This window comes from Pongo abelii, chromosome 7 (genome assembly GCF_028885655.2).
Source record: "Pongo abelii isolate AG06213 chromosome 7, NHGRI_mPonAbe1-v2.0_pri, whole genome shotgun sequence".
Lineage (NCBI taxonomy): Eukaryota > Metazoa > Chordata > Mammalia > Primates > Hominidae > Pongo > Pongo abelii.
In genome coordinates, this window is record NC_071992.2 from 128,653,345 (window position 1) to 128,674,578 (window position 21,234).

At 35.9% G+C, this 21,234-nt stretch overlaps 1 protein-coding gene across 4 annotated transcripts in view; it reads right to left on the reverse strand.

Moving 5' to 3' along the window:
- Positions 1-21,234, reverse strand: part of CSMD3 (CUB and Sushi multiple domains 3) — a 1,211,731-nt gene that overhangs the window by 252,016 nt on the left and 938,481 nt on the right. For all 4 annotated transcript variants that reach the window (XM_054518783.2, XM_063726791.1, XM_063726792.1 and 1 more), the window contains one exon: positions 5,554-5,670. In XM_054518783.2, coding sequence (XP_054374758.2) covers positions 5,554-5,670 — 117 coding nt within the window. The remainder of the gene's footprint in view (positions 1-5,553; positions 5,671-21,234) is intronic.

Genomic DNA, 21,234 nt, shown 5'->3' on the forward strand with positions numbered 1-21,234 from the left:
TTTAAAAAGCCTCTCTTACAGCAATATGCAAAAGGGTTTGGTAACTCTGTGTGCCATTTGCACATAGTAGAGTAGATTGACAATTACTTCAGATGATTTAGGGATTCATAAATTTGAAACATACAACCAAGAGACTGTGCCAATAATAAAAGATAGGTGAGAATGTAGATTACTGGGGCAAATGTAAGGTTTTTATGCCCATTTTGAACATAACAAGTGTGAAAACTAGTCTTGAGAAAGAATAAGCTCTGTACGCTGACAAATATGCCTTCGGGGTGTGTCTCCTAGGAGGTAGAGCTATCCGGAATGCTAAACAAGAAATTAAGTCACCATCAACTATACTGGATATCCTCAGGATGTTTTACATGTTGGAATTTTCCAAGAAATCTGAATGTCAGTTTGCAGACGACACAGCTGATGCATGCTTTATACAGCAACTTATATTAAGATTTTCTACATAAAATTATATATATATATACACATATATATATAGTTCACCCTTTATAGTGGATTGAATAGTGTTCCCCAAAATTTATGTTCACCAAGAAGCCCGGAATGTCACCATATCTGGAAACAGGCTTTTTGCAGTTGTAATTAGTTAAGGATCAAGATGATATCATACTGGAGTAGAGTGGGCCCTAAATCCAATAGGTGGTGTCATTATAAGAGCAAGAGAAAACAGAGACACACAGAAACAGACAGATAGGAGAAACGGTCTGGTGAAGATGGCGTCAGAGATTGGAGGAAATCAGCTATAAGCCTAGGAACCTCAAGGCTTGCTGGGAGTCATCAGAAACTAGGAAGAAGCAATGAAGGATGCTTCCCTAGAGCAGACAGAGGAAGTGTGGCATTACTGACACATTGATTTCAGGCATCCAGCCTCTAGAACTGTGAGAGAATAAAATTAAACCACTAAGCCTGTGATACTTTGTCATGGTAGCCTTAGGACAGGAATACATCCTCTTTTACAGATAATTCCTAGCAAATAAGAAGAGGATGATTGAAGAGAGATGGAGGTGGGAGAATAGGAAGGAATGATAATTCCAACAATATTTCATGTGAATATTTCAATATTTCATGTGAAATTAATCCAGATGTTTTGTTGCTAATTGCAAATTATTTCTTCTGAATTATAAAGAGGTCTTCCCTCTGTTTTTAAAATTTCATCTCCTCCAATTGCCTAAAGTATTTTTTTTTTTTTTTTTTACCAATTGATGCACCTCATATCTTCAGCTTTGTCTTCTCTACTGTGTCTTTCTCTTTGGGCTTTGAAATAAATACCCCAGTATCTGCTGGAGTAAGAGAAAATAAACAAAAACCAAACATTATCTGCTGATTTATATTCTACTTTGACTGTCATCCTATATATTTATGTTTCTTCTCAGCCAGGATTTTTGAGATAGAAATCTACACATTTATTCCAAAATTTTACTTATTCCTCCCTCACTGAAATCTTATTTGGACTCCTATACTCTAGGCATAAGTATAATACATATTAACAAAACCTTTTCCCTCTGACAATGTTAACAGTTCTCTTACATTCTAAACATGTTATCTATACGAAATGAAAAGTAAAATAAAATTGGTCTTCCATGTTTCTGACACTTAAATATAATTCATAAAGTCTTAAGCAACTAGACCATAAGAAAAATCAACTGGTGATTAAGCATTGAAAAATGAAGAAAAATTAAATATATTTTATTGATAGATAAGTAGGATTTTTTAATCCAAAAAGCCAAATGTATTAGTCTTATATGTAGAATAAGGAGAGTAAAATATTAATAAATGCTATCCAATTGATCCAGAACTGTTATTTTTCTGAGAATAATAAAACAAGTAGAATCCTGCAGGATGAATATTTCCGAAATCTGATCCCAATACCTGAACTCAAATGAAATTCAGTGATGCTCATGAAAACATTATGAATTGACATTTGTCTTATTTATAAAAACTAAAAGATAGCAATTGACTGACAAAGAGTATTTACTCAATCAACCAGTAAAGCGAAGTAATATTATGCACATATTTATTAGGTTGGTGTAAAAGTCATTGTGGTTTTTGCCATTAAAAGTAATGGCAAAAATAACCTACAGGCATTTAATTCTACACCAGGCAAAATAATAGTAATAAAAATAATGATAATAATTTGGTACCACATGACCTGTAAGAAACACAAGTAGCTCATGTGGAATTATCTGAAAAAACTGTCATCTGTTGTTACCTTGAAGGAATAAAAATGTTCTGTTAGACTATTTCAGAGACAATATGGCATATGTAAAATCATGTAGATGATCTTTCATGGGTAATTTAATTTATTTTCATGTGTAATGTTGGTTATATGTGATTTTCTTTTTACATAAGGATGTTAGAGCCTTAACCCCTATGTAAAATGCAATCCAATGAATGCACTGAGTGTATTTGACAGACATTGTGCTAAATCAGTGGTTCCCAACCTTTTTGGCATGAGGGACAGGTTTTGTGAAAGACAATCTTTCCATCGGATGGTTTCAGGATGATCCACTTCAGATCATCAGGCATTAGTTAGGTTCTGATAAGGAATGCACAACCTAGATCCCTCACATGGACAGTTCACAACAGGGTTTGCACTCCTATGGGAATCTAACGCCACAGCTTCTCTGACAGGAGGTGGAGCTCAGGCAGTAATGATAGCTCACCTGCCACTCACTTCCTGCTGTGGGGCCCAGTTCCTAACAGGCCAAGGACCAGTACCAGTCCACGGCCCAGGGGTTAGGAACCCCTGTGCTAAACGACGTAAAAGTCATGTTCTAAGAGCATCTGCATATAAAAGATATAGAAGAAGGAATGATTATAATTTGGGATAAATGACAGAAAAACAAAAAAAAATGTGAGAAGTGATACGTGATGAAGTAATACTGAAAAGTAATAAATATAGCTCAATGTGGCAACAGAAAAAAGTTATGGCAAAGTGAGAATGAGAGGATGCAGAAGCAAAATAGAAATCTGATTTGTAGAGATCCAGTAACTACTGCTTGACCATCTCTCATCAAAGAGGTAAAGGAAGGTAATAGGAAGAAGTCAACGGTCAGTATTTGTTTACTTCCACTATCCTACTCCCAGAAAATTGTACGGGATCATTAGATGATTGAATAGTCACTGGGATATAAAACCCAAAATATTTGTTTTCACGCTTTAACTAAATAACACAAGTAATTGTTTTATTTTAACCATGCTATTTTTAAGACCTTAGTTCAATCCAATAATGTAGGTCATTTAATTTAACCTTTTTTGGGGGTGGAAGAGGGGATAGGGGATGTTTTATATGAATGTGAACATAAAGAAGAATGTGTATATGTGTATTTGTGTATGCATGTGACTTACTATGTTATTATGCCAATCACTCACATACATCAAATTATTATAAAATAACCATATAAGATAGGTATTTATCACTGCTACTTTGGAGATGTGTAAGGTTCAGGCTGACAATGTGACTTGTCCAATGAAAATAGCAAGTAAGTTAAGTTGAGCCTGAACCCAGAAATCTGACTTGAAAGCTGGCATTCACTAACCCAATGATATTAAGCATGAAGTATATTAGACATACTTCACATGTATATATATCTCTCTCATTTACTGCTCACATCTCTAATCTATAAACAAAATGATACCAAATCTACAAATAAAGAGGCAGTCTCAAAGAGATTATGTAACTTGTCCAAAGGCAGATAGCTAACATGTGACAAGGCTGAAATTAGAATACAGGTGCTTAAATATATATGTAACTTAAAATGAAGACTGATGCAACATTTGTAAAATAGAATTAGTTTTTTACTAATAAATCAAAGTACACTTTGTTTTGTCCACAAAAAAACAAGAAGATTCGTTTTAAAAAACAGTTATTCATTTAAAAAAAACAGTTGAGCTATTATTGGCTCAATGTAGCAGTTTTTTTATATTAAGATGATTAAATTCAACTTATATTAACCCTACAAAACTATAGATTTCATTCTTTAGGAATATGTTAATTTACTTTTATTTCAATTAGTACTTTTTCTTTCTCTTTTTGAGCATTCATAGGCTACAGTAATACATCTCCAGGATGACCAGCATGTCTATTTGTCAGGATATTAAATGGCTAATGTTCCTCTCTCTCATTCCTTTGGTCACATGGCATCCCAAGAACAGAGTATAATAGGATAAATTAATGGCTTCCGAAGAGGACTCAGAGAGCCATGAAGTTTTCTGGATAATCATTGTTAGGATTCTGTCAGCAACCATGTAACAATTTTTTGCATCTGGGGAGCATAAAACCTCTAGCAAAGGAAGGACTCAAAAGGCAAAAAATAAACACAATTAAGTGAATGATATTTTTCTTTCTAAACTGTTGTTCTCTTCACTATCAAAGTGCTCACCTTTGATTCAACCGATCAATATGTTAGGGGAAAGGAATACTTTGTCAAGTACAAAAACAGATACTTTGCTAACGCTGGCATCATCACTCTATTTCAATGTTAAAATAAAACGTCTAGTACTTCATTTCAGATGACAGTGCTCTCAAGCAAGTTGAAGATCTTGGAGTTGTTTCAGAAGGATGAAAAGGAGGATATATAGGTAGTATCTGGTTATAAGAAATTGGACTGGAAGCATCAGCTTATTTTATATCTCAGCAGCAGAAATGTTAAGTCAAGATGTTATCCAACTATCTCTAATGATAAATCCATGTCCTTCTGCTGAAATACTGAGTCATCCAGGCCCAGACATTCCTCATAGTTATAACAAATCCTTTACTACGTAACACAATGCTGTAAATCTAAATTTTAGAAGTCTATGAACTTTCAGCCTCTCTCTCATACTTTACTGCTCTCTAAATTTCCCTTGCCTATCCATCCATGAACAGAGCTTAATCTGGGTTAGATCCAGCTGGATCTCAGAACCAAAACCTTTAGAAGCCAGGTAAGTGACTTCTAAGACGTGTGATCAGAAAGATGTGAAGGCAGCAAAGGACACATTGTCTTCTTAGTGCCAATGCAGAACAGACTGTCAGGTTGACAAGATGAGCTGAAACGTCCTTTGCTGTCTTTTTATATTTATTGCTGCCCCAGAAACTAGATGCTTAAAACCAAAAACTCTTCTTTCTGGAAATGTGTTAATAAACTATAAAATTGATATGATTGTTTTGTAAATACTTTTGTTACTATTGTAATAGTTCAATATTTGACTTAATACATATTTTACAGAGCAGCCTTGGCTTTATGCTCTGGTAATTTCCCATTTTATAAAATTCCAATATGAAGGCACTTGCAAAGTTACTGATATACTCATTTTTAAAAATTAAAAAACAATCCTGTTTTCATTTTTGTATTGTTGTTCACCTGTGTACTTGACTGTAAATTCAGGTTGAGTAAGATGACCTCAAAATTGTATTATTACAAAATCACTATCTAAAAAGAATTGCATAGTAAAATACTTTATGAATAGTAGGTATTTTCATTTAAAATTTTTGAATAGCATGTAGTGAAAAATAAAGCATGTCTGGATGAAATACTATATAATGAGTTGAATCTTACTTACCAAACTCCTTTGGAACTGCTATAGAATAAACACAATTATGTCCCACACTGTAATTTTTTGGATAGTTTGGTGATAGAACAGTGCCTTCTGAACCTGTTGAACGACTTCCACAGGGCGCTAGGAAAAAATGGCGAAAATATCATTTTTAGAAAAAAGTTTTAAAAAATTCATACCATGGTTATCTTCTTCATATAAAAATATATGGCTGCTGGAATTTAAGGTGTATAATTCATTTGCATCTTTTAATAAGATCCTCTAGTGTTAAATATTTAAAAAATAAAAAAGTGTACAAACAAAACTTGATAAGTATTCAAATTTACTGTTCTCAGAAACAAAGTATGTAATATAATAATGTTATAATGGTGTTATCTAGAAATATAATAATGGTGGCCTAGCTTTCATTTGTGATAAGAGTATGAAATCTAATCTTTTTTACAATAATGATAAAATACATATGCAAGTGGGAAATTGTTTTACTTGCTGACAGGCTTTGGAATTCTACTCAGATTCAACACTGATTATGTGTGAGACATGGATGGCTGTACAAATACATTCACCCACTCATCTAAGTATTCTATTTTCTCATCAATCTATATCTGCGTATATAATTTACTTTGAAATCACAGGAGTTGTTGATGGTGCCTTGAGGCAGACTTATTGGCTACCTCAGGCCCAATGTGGTATATTAAAAAAAAGATGAGGGTGAAACCAATGTTTCTGATAAACTGTAGATGGGGGTCCTGTTATTCACAAGATAGGGGATGCATTAGGATTCATAGTTCTAGAACTCAAGAGAGACCTGAGATAAATGGAGATTTAGTATAGAAAGCATATGGATGGTAACTGATATTCTTTAAGCGAGTAAGATCACTCTGAAACTATGTAGAATGAGAAAATATTGGCAAAGAGGAGGTTCTGGGAAACACCTAAGGTTTAAAATTAGATAAAGAGTGGGTAGCTACAGAGAAATTATTATCCTGGGGGTCAAGGGAGAAGAGTTTCAATGAAAAGCAAGTGTTCAAAGAGGTAAATGTTGCAAAGTGATTAATAAATGCAAAAGAAGTCTGGGTTGACTTGGCAATCTGGAGTGTAAGAGTGGAGTTTTTCTGTCCCAGGTCTATAGTTTGCATAAAGAGGGATTTTTTTTTTTTTTAAACACCTTGACAGCTGGCCCTGCTCCTTCACCCTTGGAGTCAGAATGAGTCTCCTGATTGGTGAGCCCTGGACAGGAACTTGCACCTTTCTTCAGATTAGGAGCCATCCTTCCTGCAGAGCACACTGTCTGGTGTGCTCTTCTACACTGTAGGTATTTTAGGGCGCCTTCTGAGGGTAGGGCTGTGCCTGTTGCCGACAGCTAGTAGGAAGCCCGTTGTCACTGCCACTCATATTTCATCAGTATTAAAGCTGATGGCTTGATTTCCTTTGAAGTTTTGAAGGAAGGACAGAGTATAATTTATTATTCCCCTCAAACACCAAAAGGAGGTTTTTTGATGCTATTAATAGAGTAGTTTCAACTGGAGCAGCTCTCTGCAAGTTACAGCCAGCAGGCCAAATCCAGCTTGTGGACCAATAAAGGTTTTTACATTTTTAAAGAGTTACAAACAAAACAAAAACTACAGAAGAATATTCAACAAAGATGTATGTGGCCAGCAAAGCCCAAAGTAGTATCTGGTCCTCTACAAAAGAAGTTTGCCAATCCCCGAACTACAGTGGGGAGGGGGCAAGTGGGGGAGGCTAGATTATAGTTGGATGGAGAGTAAGTGGTATATAAACAAATACAAAAGTAACAAGAATTATGACTATAAATGGGAGGGAAATGTAGAAAGTAGTTTGGAGATGCATAGTTGAATGAGTGTTCTTTTTTGATTTAATAGGGAGGAAGGAATCCTTACACAAGGAAAATCAGGAGCATTGACCTAGAAATAAGATCAAGAACAAAAGTGGAGTGATTCCCATTAGATATCAGTAGCGGCTTACCTCTGTGACTTGAGAAAAGGAGATTAGAAATAGATAGGTGTAGGTTTTACACTGGGAATTTATTGAAGTTAATGCCTGATTTTCCTTTTAAAGAGCACTGCATGCAGGGATGAATTAGGTAACTCCAGAAGAGTTATGAAAGTTTGAAAAAGTAAAAATTTGTGATTAATTATTGTCAAAGTTTTAAAATAGAGCAATACAGTATATTTAAAACACACACACACACACAACACAAACAGTACATTGTATTGCGTTGAATGACGAATATTCTGCCTTTTTTCTTTAATGTTCTATAAAAAGGTAATAAATAGTTAGAATTAAACACACTACTATTTGAATTCTCTAGAAAAAACAACAAATTGACAGTGATTATAATAACCAAAGTTGCATTCCTCTCATCACTCATTATTGTCTGAGATTAGAGCAGTCAGGTGTTATTCTTATTTCAGTGCTGATAACTTTATTCAACTGATAATGCTACTGATGAGAGAATCATTCAAGAATGGGCAGTATGTCTTATGTTAATTTTCTTTCTGATTTTAAGGTGCTCCAGAATTAAAATTATAATACTTTGAATGAACATGACAAAAACTATTAAACTCTTATTTTTATATTTGGGAAGCATGATAGAAACGGAAACTTCTAACTCAAGTTCAGTTCTGTGACTTAGTCATGAACCTTGTGCCATCCTACATTAACATGTGTCTGACAGCCAGAATTTGTTTTACATATTTTATTTTTAATTGACATTTAGGACAGCTTTTATTAAAAATCATATTTAGAAATACGAACGCTCTTTAAAACTACAAATATACTATGAGGTTGTAATTTAATCACATGTCCTTATGGTAATATTATGTTAGATTCTGTTATTTGTGCTTGTAACCATAATTTTATGTTTATTCTGATGAGTGCCTACAGCGTGGCCTAATTTATAGTCAATAAGACAGAATATTATAGTGAGTGATAATTATGCAGTGTGTTATTATTATAAATAAGGGAAAATTAACTATGCTCTGAGATACACATCTATTGTAATTTGTTTTACATTAGGTTGGTGCAAAAGTAATTGCGGTTTTGGGCATTACTTTTAATGGCAAAAACTGCAATTACTTTTGCACAAACCTAATATTTATATAAATGGAATAATAATTAAGTCAGGCCAACTTCACAGATTCTCCTAATATTGGTCTCCAGAAGCTTTTTATATTCTTACTTTCTGTTTTAATGTCATCTTATTGGCTAACCGAGAAAAGGGAAGCTTTTATCTTTCTGGCTCTTAACAACTGGTTAAAGATAAAAGTAAGTCAGACCTTTGGATTCTATTCTTATTTTGCTATTTGACATACGCCACATATACCTGTGGACCTTTTGTCAAATTGGCTGTTGTTTCTCTAAACAGCCTATATTCCTTGTAATGCATTAAACATAAGAACCAACTGTTCCTGATTATAACTTATGTAGTTAATACATCCATATGTGTATTTTTTAATTTATTTTTATTTTTTGAGACCAAGTTTTGCTTTTGTTGCCTAGACTGGAGTGCAACGGCACCATCTTGGCTTGCTGCAACCTCCACCTCCCAGGTTCAAGAGATTCTCCTACCTCAGCCTCCAGAGTAGCTGGAATTACAGCCGTGCACTACCATGCCAAGCTAATTTTTGTATTATTAGTAGAGATGGGGTTTTACCATGTTGGCCAGGCCGGTCTTGAACTCCTGACCTCAGGTGATCCATTTGCCTTGGCCTCTTAGAGTGTTAAGATTATAGGCGGGAGCCACCGCGCCTGGCCTAAATCTATATTTTTAATAGCATGTTTGTAGAACATTTGAATTTAAGAAGACATGGTTCTATGATTAAGTAAGTGTGGGAAATACATGAGTGAAGGACTTGAGAATTTAGTAAGGTTTAGGGAATATCATGCTATTTCTCACAAACTTATTTGACCATGAAAAACTTTTTTACATGTAATATCTCACAGGACCTGCCTCCTTAAGAACATACTTTGCAAAAGGCCAAAGTGATGATTCTAAAATGTGGGGGTTTTTTGGTAATAATTTTAATGTTTATGTAATTGATAATAATTAATTGTAATTTTGTTGTACCAAAGAACTGTGTTTTATGTATGCCTATAGAGCCCAATAATTTAGAGACTGAAAATGTCAAACTTAGCCTACTTATAAATTGCCATTATTCTAGATTTGCTCTCCCTGACTCTTGGCGTCCAACAAAGAATCAATTTGTTGCTCATAACCTTATGTGATTTATCAGCTTCTCTACTTCTCTGCCTCTGTAACTGTCACAGTCCAGACTCCCATCAATTTCTGCATGTGCTTTTTGACTCTCAGCTCCACTCATCACCACGAGTTCTTACCACTGGTAGCAATTTTTCTAAAACATAAGTCTTATCATGTTTCTCTTCTCTTCTCTCTCAGGACAGTGTCTGTACATAGTAGGCTCTCCATAAATGTCTGTTGGATGATTAAATGAACTATATCTGCAAGACCAGGCTACTATAAAACAGTGTTCCATAGTCATCATATAACATAAACATTTCATTTGGTTGAAATTATCTCAGAAAAAATTACTTAAATTTAGTACAGAATCCAGATACACCCTCTTTCAATAAATCCATATAAGCCTATTTTTTTTCTTTCTGCGATGGAAGTTTGCTTGTTCTTTGCTTGATTACTGTGCTTTACATTTGGGGACAATACTATATGAAAGATATGTATCTTTAAACATTAGAAATATATCCAATGGTAAGATGCTTATTATATGACTGCTATATGGATTCTGGGTTCTATTGAGGGAATAGCAAACCCATGTCTAATACCAAGCCCATAGTAGCAAATCCATGCTGATATAGTTTGAATGTTGGTGCCACCCCCCCCTCCAAATCCCATATTGAAATGTAATCTCCAATGTTGGAAGTGGGGTCTGGTGGGAAGTCTTTGGGTCATGGGGACAGATCCCTCATGAATGTCTTGGTGCTGTCCTAGCAATAGCGAGTGAGTTCTCCTGAGATCTGGTCATTTAAAGGTATATGGCACCTCCCCATTCTCTCTCTCATTGTCTATCTTGCCATGTAACATACCTGCTCCCCCTTTGCCTTCTGCAATGATTGCAAGCTTTCTGAGGCCCTCACCAGAAGCAGATGGTGAAGCCATACTTCTTGTACATCCTGAAAATCCATGAGCCAATTAAATTTATTTTCTTTATAAATAACCTAGTCTCGAATATTCCTTTACAGTAATACAAACGGACTAATAAAATGATGGCAAAATTTGACTAGAAAATTCCTATCAAGCTGATATGGTTTGGCTGTGTCCCCACCCAAATCTCATCTTAAATTCCCATGTGGTGTAAAAAGAACCTGGTGAGAAGTCACTGAATCATGTGGTCAAGTCTTTCTCGTGCTGTTCTCGTGATAGGGAATAAGTCTCACAAGATCTGATGATTTTAAAAAGAGGCATTCCCCTGCACCAGCTCTCTCTCTCTCTCTTTGCCTGCAGCCCTGCAGCCATCCACGTAAAATGTGACTTGCTCCTTCTTACCTTCCACCATGATCGTGAGGCCTACCCAGCCATGTGGAACTATAAGTCCAATAAACCTCTTTCCTTTGTAAATTGCCCAGTCTTGGGTATGTCTTTATCAGCAGTGTGAAAATGGGCTAATGCACAAGGAGTAGGGTGTTACTATAAGGATACCTGGAAATGTAGAAATGGCTTTAGAAATGGGTAATGGGCAAAGGTTCAAAGAGTTTTGAGGCCTCAGAAGATAGAAAGATAAGGAAAAGTTTGGAGTTTCTTAGAAACTACGTAAATGGTTGTGACAAAAATGCTGGTAGAAATATGGACAGTGAAGTCTAAGTTGACAAGGTCTCCGATGGAAATGAGGAAGTCATTGGGAATTGGAGCAAAGGTCACCTGTATTATTCTCTAGCAAAGAATTCAGCTGCATTGTGTTCATGTCCTAGTACATGTCCTAGAGATCTGTGCAAACTTAAAGTTTAAGAGTGATGTCTTTGGGTATCTGGCAGAAGAAATTTCTAAGCAGCAAACCATTCAAGAGGTGGCCTGGCTACTTCTAACAACCTATTGAGAGCAGCAGGAGGCAGCCAAATGCCCAAGAAGATAGGGGTGGGTCCCTGGTGAAACCCCACCTTCAAGCAAAAACAGCTTGAAGGCTGAAAGACCAGACTGCTGGTCCTGGATGAAACCTGCAACCCAGAGTGAGAACTTCTGTTCCTGTTCGCCCGCCCTTTCCTAATTGATTCTTTCTAAATAATGTCTTTTAACCAATTGAATGTTGCCTTTTCCAATAGTACCTACAGCCTGCCCCTCCCCTATTCTGAGGCCATAAAAAGCCCCAGACCCAGCTATGCAAAGACGAGAGAACTGCCCAACTGTGAGACTGGGGTACCACCTCCTGCATCCCCTCTCCACTGAGAGCTGTTCTGTTGCTCAATAAAATTCGTCTTCACCCTCCTCACCCTTCAATGTCCAGAATATCCTCCTTCTTGGGTTCAGTACAAGATCTAGGGAACTACCAACCGTGGGTACAAACTATAACAAAGGCAAGCTGGGACACATCAGCGTGGCCGAGTGAGGCCCAGGTGGGGTGTCGCTGGCCAGAGATTCACGGCTTTCAAAGTGATGGAGAAGAAAATATCGTACATCACTATAATTAGCTACAGGAGCAAAGACATGCCTTAAAAGTTGGAGCTTATATTTAGAAGGGAAGTAGAGTGTAAAAGTTTGAAAACTTCACAGCCTAGCCATGTGGCAGGGAAGAAAAAAAGCATTTTCAGGAGTGGGATACAAGCAGGCTTGTGGAGCAATCACTTGCTAGAGAAATTAGAATGAGTAAAAGGGAGCCAAGTGCTAATATCCAACACAATGGGGAAAAGGCTTTGAAGGTATTTCAGAGATCTTTCAGGCAGCCTCTATCATCACAGGCCCAGAGGCTTTGGAAAAAATAATGGTTACCTGTACCAGGCCCATGGCCCTGCTGCCTGCCTTGGGAGGCTGCTCCCTGCATCCCAGTCACTCTGGCTTCAGCCTTGGCTCAAAGGGGTCCAGGTACAGCTCAAGCCACAGCTCTGTAAAGTGCAAGCCATAATCCTTGGCAGTTTCCACATGGTGTTAGGTCTGCAGATGCTCATAATGCAAGTGTGAAGGATGCTTGTCAACTTCTGCCTAAATGTCAGAGAATGTATAGAAAATCCTGGGTGCCCAGGCAGAAGCCTGCTGTAGGGTTGGAACCCCACAGAGAAACTCTACGAGTGCAATGCCAAGGGGAAATGTGGGATTGTAGAACCCACACAAAGTCCCCACCAAGGCACTACCTTATGGAGTTGTGGGAAGTAGGCCACCACCCTCCAGACCCTATAATGGCAGAGGCACTAGCAGCTTGCACCTCTGCCTGGAAAAGCTGCAAGCACTCAACTCAAACCTTTGAGAGCAGCCACATGGGCTGCAACCTGCAAAGCCATAGAGGCGGGGCTGCCCAAGGCCTTGGGAGTCCACCCCTCACACAAGAATGTGGGACATGGAGTGAAAGAAGATTATTTTGGAACTTTAAGATTTAATGATTGCTCTGTTGGGCTTCAGACTTGTGTGGAGACTATTGGCCCTTTCTTTGGGCCAATTTATCACTTTTGGAATGGGAATGTTTACCCAATGCCTGCACCACTATTGTATCTTGGGAGTAAATAACTTGTTTTGATTTTATAGGCTCATGGGTGGAAGTGCATGAGTCTCAGATGGAACTTATGACTTTGGACTTCATGCTGGAATGATTTAAGACTTTTGAGAACTATTAGCAGGGGATGATTGTATTTTTCAATGTGAGAAGGATATAAGATATGAGGGGCCAGGGGCAGAATGACAGCGTTTGGATGTTTGTCCACTTCAAATCTCATGTCGGAATGTAATCCTCAATATTGGAGGTGGGCCAGGTAGGAGGTGTTTGGGTCATGGGGGCAAATCCCTCATGAATGGCTTGGTGAGCCAATTAAACCTCTTTTCTTCCTAAATTACCCAGTTTCAGGTACTCCTTTATAGTAATGCAAACAGACGAATACACATGCTAATATCTTATCAGTCTAAGGAATATGCTCATTTAGTGAGTGAAGTTTTATTCACACAGTTTCTTATTTTTCTTGTTCGTTATTCTTCTATTTGTTTAATTTAAAAAAATTCTCTTTTGGCTGAATTTGTTTAATTTGATTTGTATAAGTAAAATGTGTCCATGATCCAACTATATTACATATATTCTTGTTTTACCGCTGAATTATGTATGCAATGATACGGTAGACAGATGTGATATTTCTGGAGAAATCAGACCATCACACCACAACCAAGTTTTAAGGCATGTAATCATCCACTGAAAATACCACTTTGAGCAGGGGTATGTATGTGGGATGAAGGAGCAAGACAGAAGATGAAAAGAAGAAGAAGGAGGAGGAGGAGGAGCAGAAGAAGAAAAGAAGAAACATCAGTGAGTGAATTAGAAGAAATTTCAAAACATTTATGTGGGAGAAATGCTACTTGAATGTTCAGGTATCTTAGAGACATTATAATACAGCAACATAGCCTTAAGCTACTTGCAATTTCACATCTGCCTCTTCACTTGTGTAATGCATAATTTATTATTAAATATACTCTGTAATGAAAATTATTATATAATGTATAAATTATTCACAGAAAGCAAGTTAGGTACTTTTAAAAGTGATGACTTCTTGCAGGTCACAAAATAGCAATGTGGTATATTAAATCAATAATTTACTAGATGTGGCCTGTGACTCTTTCAGTTTGAAAGAACTGCTGTACCTTACAAAACTGCTAGTATATTTCTAGTAAATTACTTACGCATTGATATAGCCTGATTGAATGTCACAAATCATAAATCCTAGTATAGAATATGTTTGAAAGCTATATCTCTCATGAAGCATTTTTTAAGAGAAGACTTTCCTAACCCTTAAACTCTGTGATACGAATTTGAATTCAGATAGCTATTATTATCAGTATTGACTTTAAAATTAAAATTATTGCTGTTTGTTTCTTTTGTTCAAAAATTTGATCTTAGTAAAAATACCTAACTATCCAGCCATTCCCTTCATGTCTTTTTATGTCTCCCCCATAACAATATGTACTTCATTTTGTTTAACTGCCTTAAATGATAAGCCTCCAATAATGCTCCATTACATGTGAGTTGACTTTGTTTAAATTTCACACTTCTGTTTAATACTAAAAAAAAAAAATCCATATCAGTGTGGTAATCAGTGGCTTACAAACCATTTTAATGACTCAGTAAGTCATCTTAGGATATAAGCTTCTACATCTATCATCTCACTGATTGCCTGGATTCATTCATTAGATTTTCCTGGCTAGGAAGCCATCACCTTCATCCCTCAGTGCTCTGTGAGCTGTTTTCTCCATTAGAGAGTGTCATCTTACAGAAAGAGTCATTCTATGACAAAGTCCTATGAATAGCTATATCCTTGAATAGATCTTCCATGTTACCACATACAAATTCTACTACTAGTAATAGTTTTGGAGGGCATAGACAGTTAATGTATGCTACTATGTGACTCATTTTGTACCCCAATTAAAAAATTGGGATATAATTTATATACATAAAATTCGCTGTTTTAAAGTGTACAATTGAATGCTTTTTAGCATATTCATGAGTTTTAAAACTAACACCATTTTCTAATTTTAGAACATTTCCTCCACTCCCAGAATAATTTCAGTACCCATTAGTAGTCACACGCTGTTGTCACTACCCCCAAGTTCCTGGAAACAGCTAACTTTTTAGGAAACTGTATGGGAAGATAATTTCTTAAAAGATTTGAATTATTGGCACTTTTTGAAACTAAAATACCTTTTTCTCACATAGTTGATGTCTTACTGCTTTTTAATGTTGAAAACCTTTTACTATTTAAAGAAATTACTTAAAGCAAGTAATATATTAGTTTAAAATGACTTTAAAGGGAAAAACACTCTTTAATAATTTGTTAACTTCTACCAAATCGCCTCAAAAATGTTGCTTTCTTGGGAATGTTTTCTCTAATTTCCAGACTTTTTCAGAAGCCCCCATTATATAGCACTTCACCAATTACTTTTAGGACAGTAAATGCAGTTTGTAATTTTGCATTTATTTTTTATGGCTATTTGATTAATGTCTATATCTATCTCTAGTCTATAAGATCTGTCAAATCAAAGTTTCCATGTCTTTTCTGCATACTATTTGTACTTCTGGAGCCTAGCACAGTACCTGTTTTTATAATAGGTTTCCAATAAATATACACTATATTAGGAAAACTGACAAAATGTAAATTATTAATACCTTGCTATTGACTAAATACATGGAGTATAAAACTCATAGATTTAAAAAATCCTTCCATTTAGGATAGCATGGTAGAATACAACATAAAATTTAGCGCATTGGAATCAGGTTTAGGTTTAGGCTGGGCGCGGTGGCTCACGCCCATAATCCTAGTGCTCTGGGAGGCAGAGTCCGGTGGATCACTTGAGGTCAGGAGTTCGAGACCAGCCTGGCCAACATGGCAAAACTCCATCTCTACTAAAAATACAAAAAAATTAGTCAGGTGTGGTGGCAGGTGCCTATAATCCTAGCTACTCAGGAAGCTGAGGCAGGAGAATTGCTTGAACCCAGGAGGCAGAGGTTGCAGTGAGCCGAGCTTGCGCCACTGCACTCCAACCTAGGCAACAGAGTGAGACTCCATCTCGAAAAAAAAAGAAAAATAAGAGAAAGGTTTAGGTTTAAATTCCAGCCTCAGTCTTTACTGACTGAGTAGCCTTAGGACAGAGGGAAATACAAACTTGAACTGGAACAGGAAGTGTCTGTTAGATCTGGTATATAGTGTGGGTTTAGGAAAACGAATTAGGGATCTGCCCTGATCTACTCCAGAATCTTCTGCTGGCAATATAATGAGGCTTTTATAAGGCCTTAGGAAAATGAACTAACCTCATCAATCTCAGGAGGATACAAAGCTTAGAAGTAATAGCAGGAGAAACTTTCTTAGTAGTTTGCCAAACTGCTCCCTTGACAAAGGTAGAATGCCTTTAAGTGATCCTACTTTGAGCACGGTCACTCTCTAAGAGAAGCTCATGGCTTGTATTTTCTTCTCTTAATTTTTCTCTAAGGATCAAGAGCAGAGTACTCCATCCCAAAGAAGAGGAAGCCATAACATCAATTCAACTGTTTCTCAATGGTTGAGGTCACTGTCTGACTGTTGAAGGTCAAGGTGGATGTGGTCCTCTATTTTTCTTTAACTCTGTATCTTCTAGAAGCCTGGGGTGAAATAAGACTACTAGTAGCATTGGCTGTTATTCCACCTCAGACTTCTAAAGAAAAGAATGTGGCCCATCTTCTCCTTTCCATTATATTCAGGAGCTCCTTTCCTTGTTCCAGAAATTTAGATGAAGAAGAAAAATGTCTATATTTTCTCTAGACTTTAACCGAATTTTTTTCTAACTGAATTTTAGCATTTCTCTTAATTACAAATGTAGGCAACAAAGCACATGAATAGTAAAAGTTAACTGGGACTTTGTCACCAGTAGAAATTATAGATTTTTTATACTGCATTATAATCGTTTCAGATACCTCAAAATGGTGTATAAGGTAATGTTATTATTACCTTAATACCATATGAATCTTGCCATGACTTCTAACAGTTACTGTTATATACTTTATTTTCTTCACTTGTAAGAAGATAATTACTAAGTTGATTAAACACACACACATTCACACACACAAAAAAAAACTGACAGTACACCAGGAAGGTACATTTGAGGTCTCACTTAAATGTTGACTACATGGTAGTTGAGAATGGGGCACATCTTAGTACAATGAGAATCCATATGACTGTCCATCTGGAGATATGGTTTAAATATGAACCCCAAGTCAATGGTAACAATAAAATGCAGGTTGAGCATCCCTAATTCAAAACGCAAAATCCAAAATACTTCAAAATCTGAAATTTTTGAGCACCAACATGATATTCAAAGTTCATGTTCAAAGGGAATGCTCATTGGAGCATTTTGGATTTGGGATTTTCAGATTAGGGGTGTTCAACTGGTAAGTATAAATGCAAATATTCCAATATCCAAAAAAAATCTGAAATCAGAAAAACTCCAGTCCAAGCATTGTGGATTAGGGATTCTCAACTTGTATACTCTGAATTATAGGCATTGATTTGCAAATTGCTTCTTACATTGGCTACTCCACATAGTATGCTCCAGAATCCATAGCAGCAGGGATTTGTTTATAACAATGTTAGTGATTCTCTAGACTAGCATCCAGGAGGCCAACTGGAGACAGAGTGTATGTAAGACTGTCAGAAAAATAGCAAGTGCTCACTAACATTAGCATCTCTTCTTGTTTCCATTTAAATAATAATTTTCCCCTATCATATGACAACAAAATATGCTTTGGTTTATCCCAATGCAATGCAAAATACATTAAAATACATTACGCTTCTCTATTGAAAACCTTTCCAACACATAATCTGTGTATTTTATCCGTGAACAAAATTCCTGTGTGCTGCTGATGAAAAGCAGATATTGATGATACACAGACATAATTTACCACTAAGCATTTGTTTTATGAATCTTTTGTCTGCATGCTTTAATTATATTACATATTTAAATGATCTCAAATGCCAATGGCTCAGTATATTAGATTAGATAATCTCTATATGCACTGATAATGGAATGAGACTCTAGACTTATTTCACATGCCCAAAAAATTTTGTAAACCTCAAGGACATTTGACATAAGGATCTTAGCACAAGACAAGTCATGCCATTTAAACAGAATATCTGAAATAAAAGTGTAGTTATTTATTATTGAATTATATATACCCAAACAATATGATTTCATTAAAAGTAAGGCATATGAGGTTACCAATTAGAGATGACTTTAAAGTTGGAAAGCTGTAATTATAAAATTGACTTCTTATTTTTTGGTTTGTTTCAAAGCTTTCTCTTTAATTAACAGGGTAAGAGGGCTCTTCCTTTAAAAGCTTGTATCATTACACATATACTTGGAAGTTGAACAGAGAATGGTGCCAGAAGACCACTGGATGTCTAATCTTAACATATTTGTGTTTAGGCACTTTTGACAGATCTTAGAGGTCACCAGTGATTGAGTTACTTAAATCTTTTTTTTTTTTTTTCATAATCCAGATCTTATATCAGCATATGTGAAACAAAGGTATTGAAAAGAACAGAGCTAGCGCTGGCTAAGTATATCTATATAGGCCTTTGTACACTGTCCAGAGTTGTATTTCAGATGAAATACAAAAATGCATTTAAGATGAAAAATTCTATCAGGTTTTTTTTTTTGGTAGGAATTTACATTCTCTTAATTCTTATACTTAGCCTGGAGGAAGATTTCAATCTCACCACTTATTCTTAGTGCCATACATCATTTGTAAAACATCAAACCAATTAAAATATTCCAGGCACTCTTTGGTTCTGGAGATATAAAAAGGTCGATACAAAGTCCTTTGCAGAATTAACCAGTCTACCTATAGGTCAGTGATTAAGATCATGGCTTCATAAGAAGACTGCTAAGCATGTGCGACTTTGAACTGGTGGATGAACCTTCTCCATGTCTTGGTTTCCTCATCTATAAAATGAGAATATTAATAGTCTCTACTTCATGGCATTATGGTGAAATACAAAAACAATATGTAATATTATTATTACCAGCTTGATACAGATAAGCTGTCATCTGTCAACAATCCTCCTCCCTATGCTCTTGTTTTACTGAATTACTTGAAATTTCACCCGTATTTCCTATTTGCTCTTTGCTTCTACATGTTTACATATGCTGAACCCTAGTTGTGAAACACATAATCTCTTTATTTCCTGTGGCTCACCTAGTTTCTTCTTACTTATACTTTTAAAATTCAGTTTACATATCACTTTCATAAGGAAGCCTCCCTGACTTCTCTTCATAGCAAGATCAGATGTATATCCATGCTGTGCTCACAGTACTGTTTTTATTTCTAGCAATGGACTTTACCTGCCTGTATCTCATCAGATTATAAACTCTCTGAGGGCAAGGATGAGGTTGAATTCATGTTGTTACCCCCAATTTTAAATGCAGGACCAGGCATAATGGTACTTTTGATACCTGACTAAAAGGAATCAACAAACGATATAATCTTTTCTTTGGAATAATTGGTGAGCTAGTAGTTCATTAACAGTCTAAACATGTTTATTCTTAGGGTCATATATTATAACTGCCTATTAATTAGATGCTCACTGTATGTTGTAACAATGGAAAAGATTAATAGTATTTCATTCGTACTGTGGTCAGTACTCTCCAGTTTAATGATTTACCTTTCAAAGTTAGGAGGTCCTGAAAGTACTTTGGGCTTTACATACATCAAATAAATCTTTATTCAGGGTATAGAGTTGCAGTTTTAGAATAGATATTGATTCTGTCCTGGGAGCTCTGAGGAGCAGGAGGTGGGTAAAAAGGAATTTTCTTCTAGTAAGAAGACAAGAGATTAGATGCCTGAAGAAAATGAGACAGCTAGCCAGCCAGACAGCTGGTGTAATCCAGGCTGGAAGAACAGCATGTGCAAAAGATGTGGGGTACAAGTCTGATCAGTGCTTTGAGGAAATATCAAGGAGCCTAGTGTCACTCAAAGAGTGTAGCAGAGGGAGGAAACAATAAAGAGGTCAGGGTGTGTATGAGCAGATGAAGTAGAACTTTGGATTATGAGATCTTTGGCATTTATTCTGATATGGGAAGCCATTGGTGGATTTTGAGTAAATATGATATAATCTGAACTATGCTCTAAAGGTCACTGTATTGTGTTTGGAAGATACTATATGGAGAAAAAAGGAAGGAGAAAAACTAGTTAGGAGAGAGGAAAAGAGGTAAGAGATGGCAGGTGCTCTGGATAAGGGTAGACCTGCGCCATTAGATAAAATAAGTCAAGGCAACATGATTAGGTCAGATAAATCAAGCAAATAATATTAAGGGGAAAATCTGGAATCTGTCACTATTTTTGTTTTATTACCTTTACCTAATATTGAGTGAGATTATGGATAAGAATGACATATGACTTCTACTTTAATTCAGTATGACTGTATATAACTAAATTACTACAGAGTTTTAAAAGATACTTTTTAAAGTAAGAAAAATAAACAGGGAAGAAATTATTTTCTAAACACTTTTTTTTAATCACGAAAGGAATTGTAGGTACAGATATGCTATTCTGCTATTATTTAATATATATGACAATATAATGAGATAAACTGCAAAGTTTCTCATCACTGAACAGGACTTACCACAGGATGCAATCATTTTGGATCTACTTCTGACAAATATAATCTCCCAGTGTCCAACTTAAGCTCTTAAAAACATTTTCTTCAGATTTAAAATATACGCTTAATCCTAAATCATGATAAAAATCTATCTTCTAAAATAGACAAACTTTATAAATTGATATGGTTCAGTTTGAGTTTACAGATATTTAACAAGAGCCTATTTATATAAATTAAGGTGTTACATGCTAAACACGATATTATAGCCTATGACTGCATGGAGCTTATGCTCTTCTAGGGTGCGACTAAGGCAACATTATAAGAAAAAGCGAAATGTAGTTGTGTTCTAAGGGTCTGCAGAATATGATCATGTTGGTATTTGCTTCT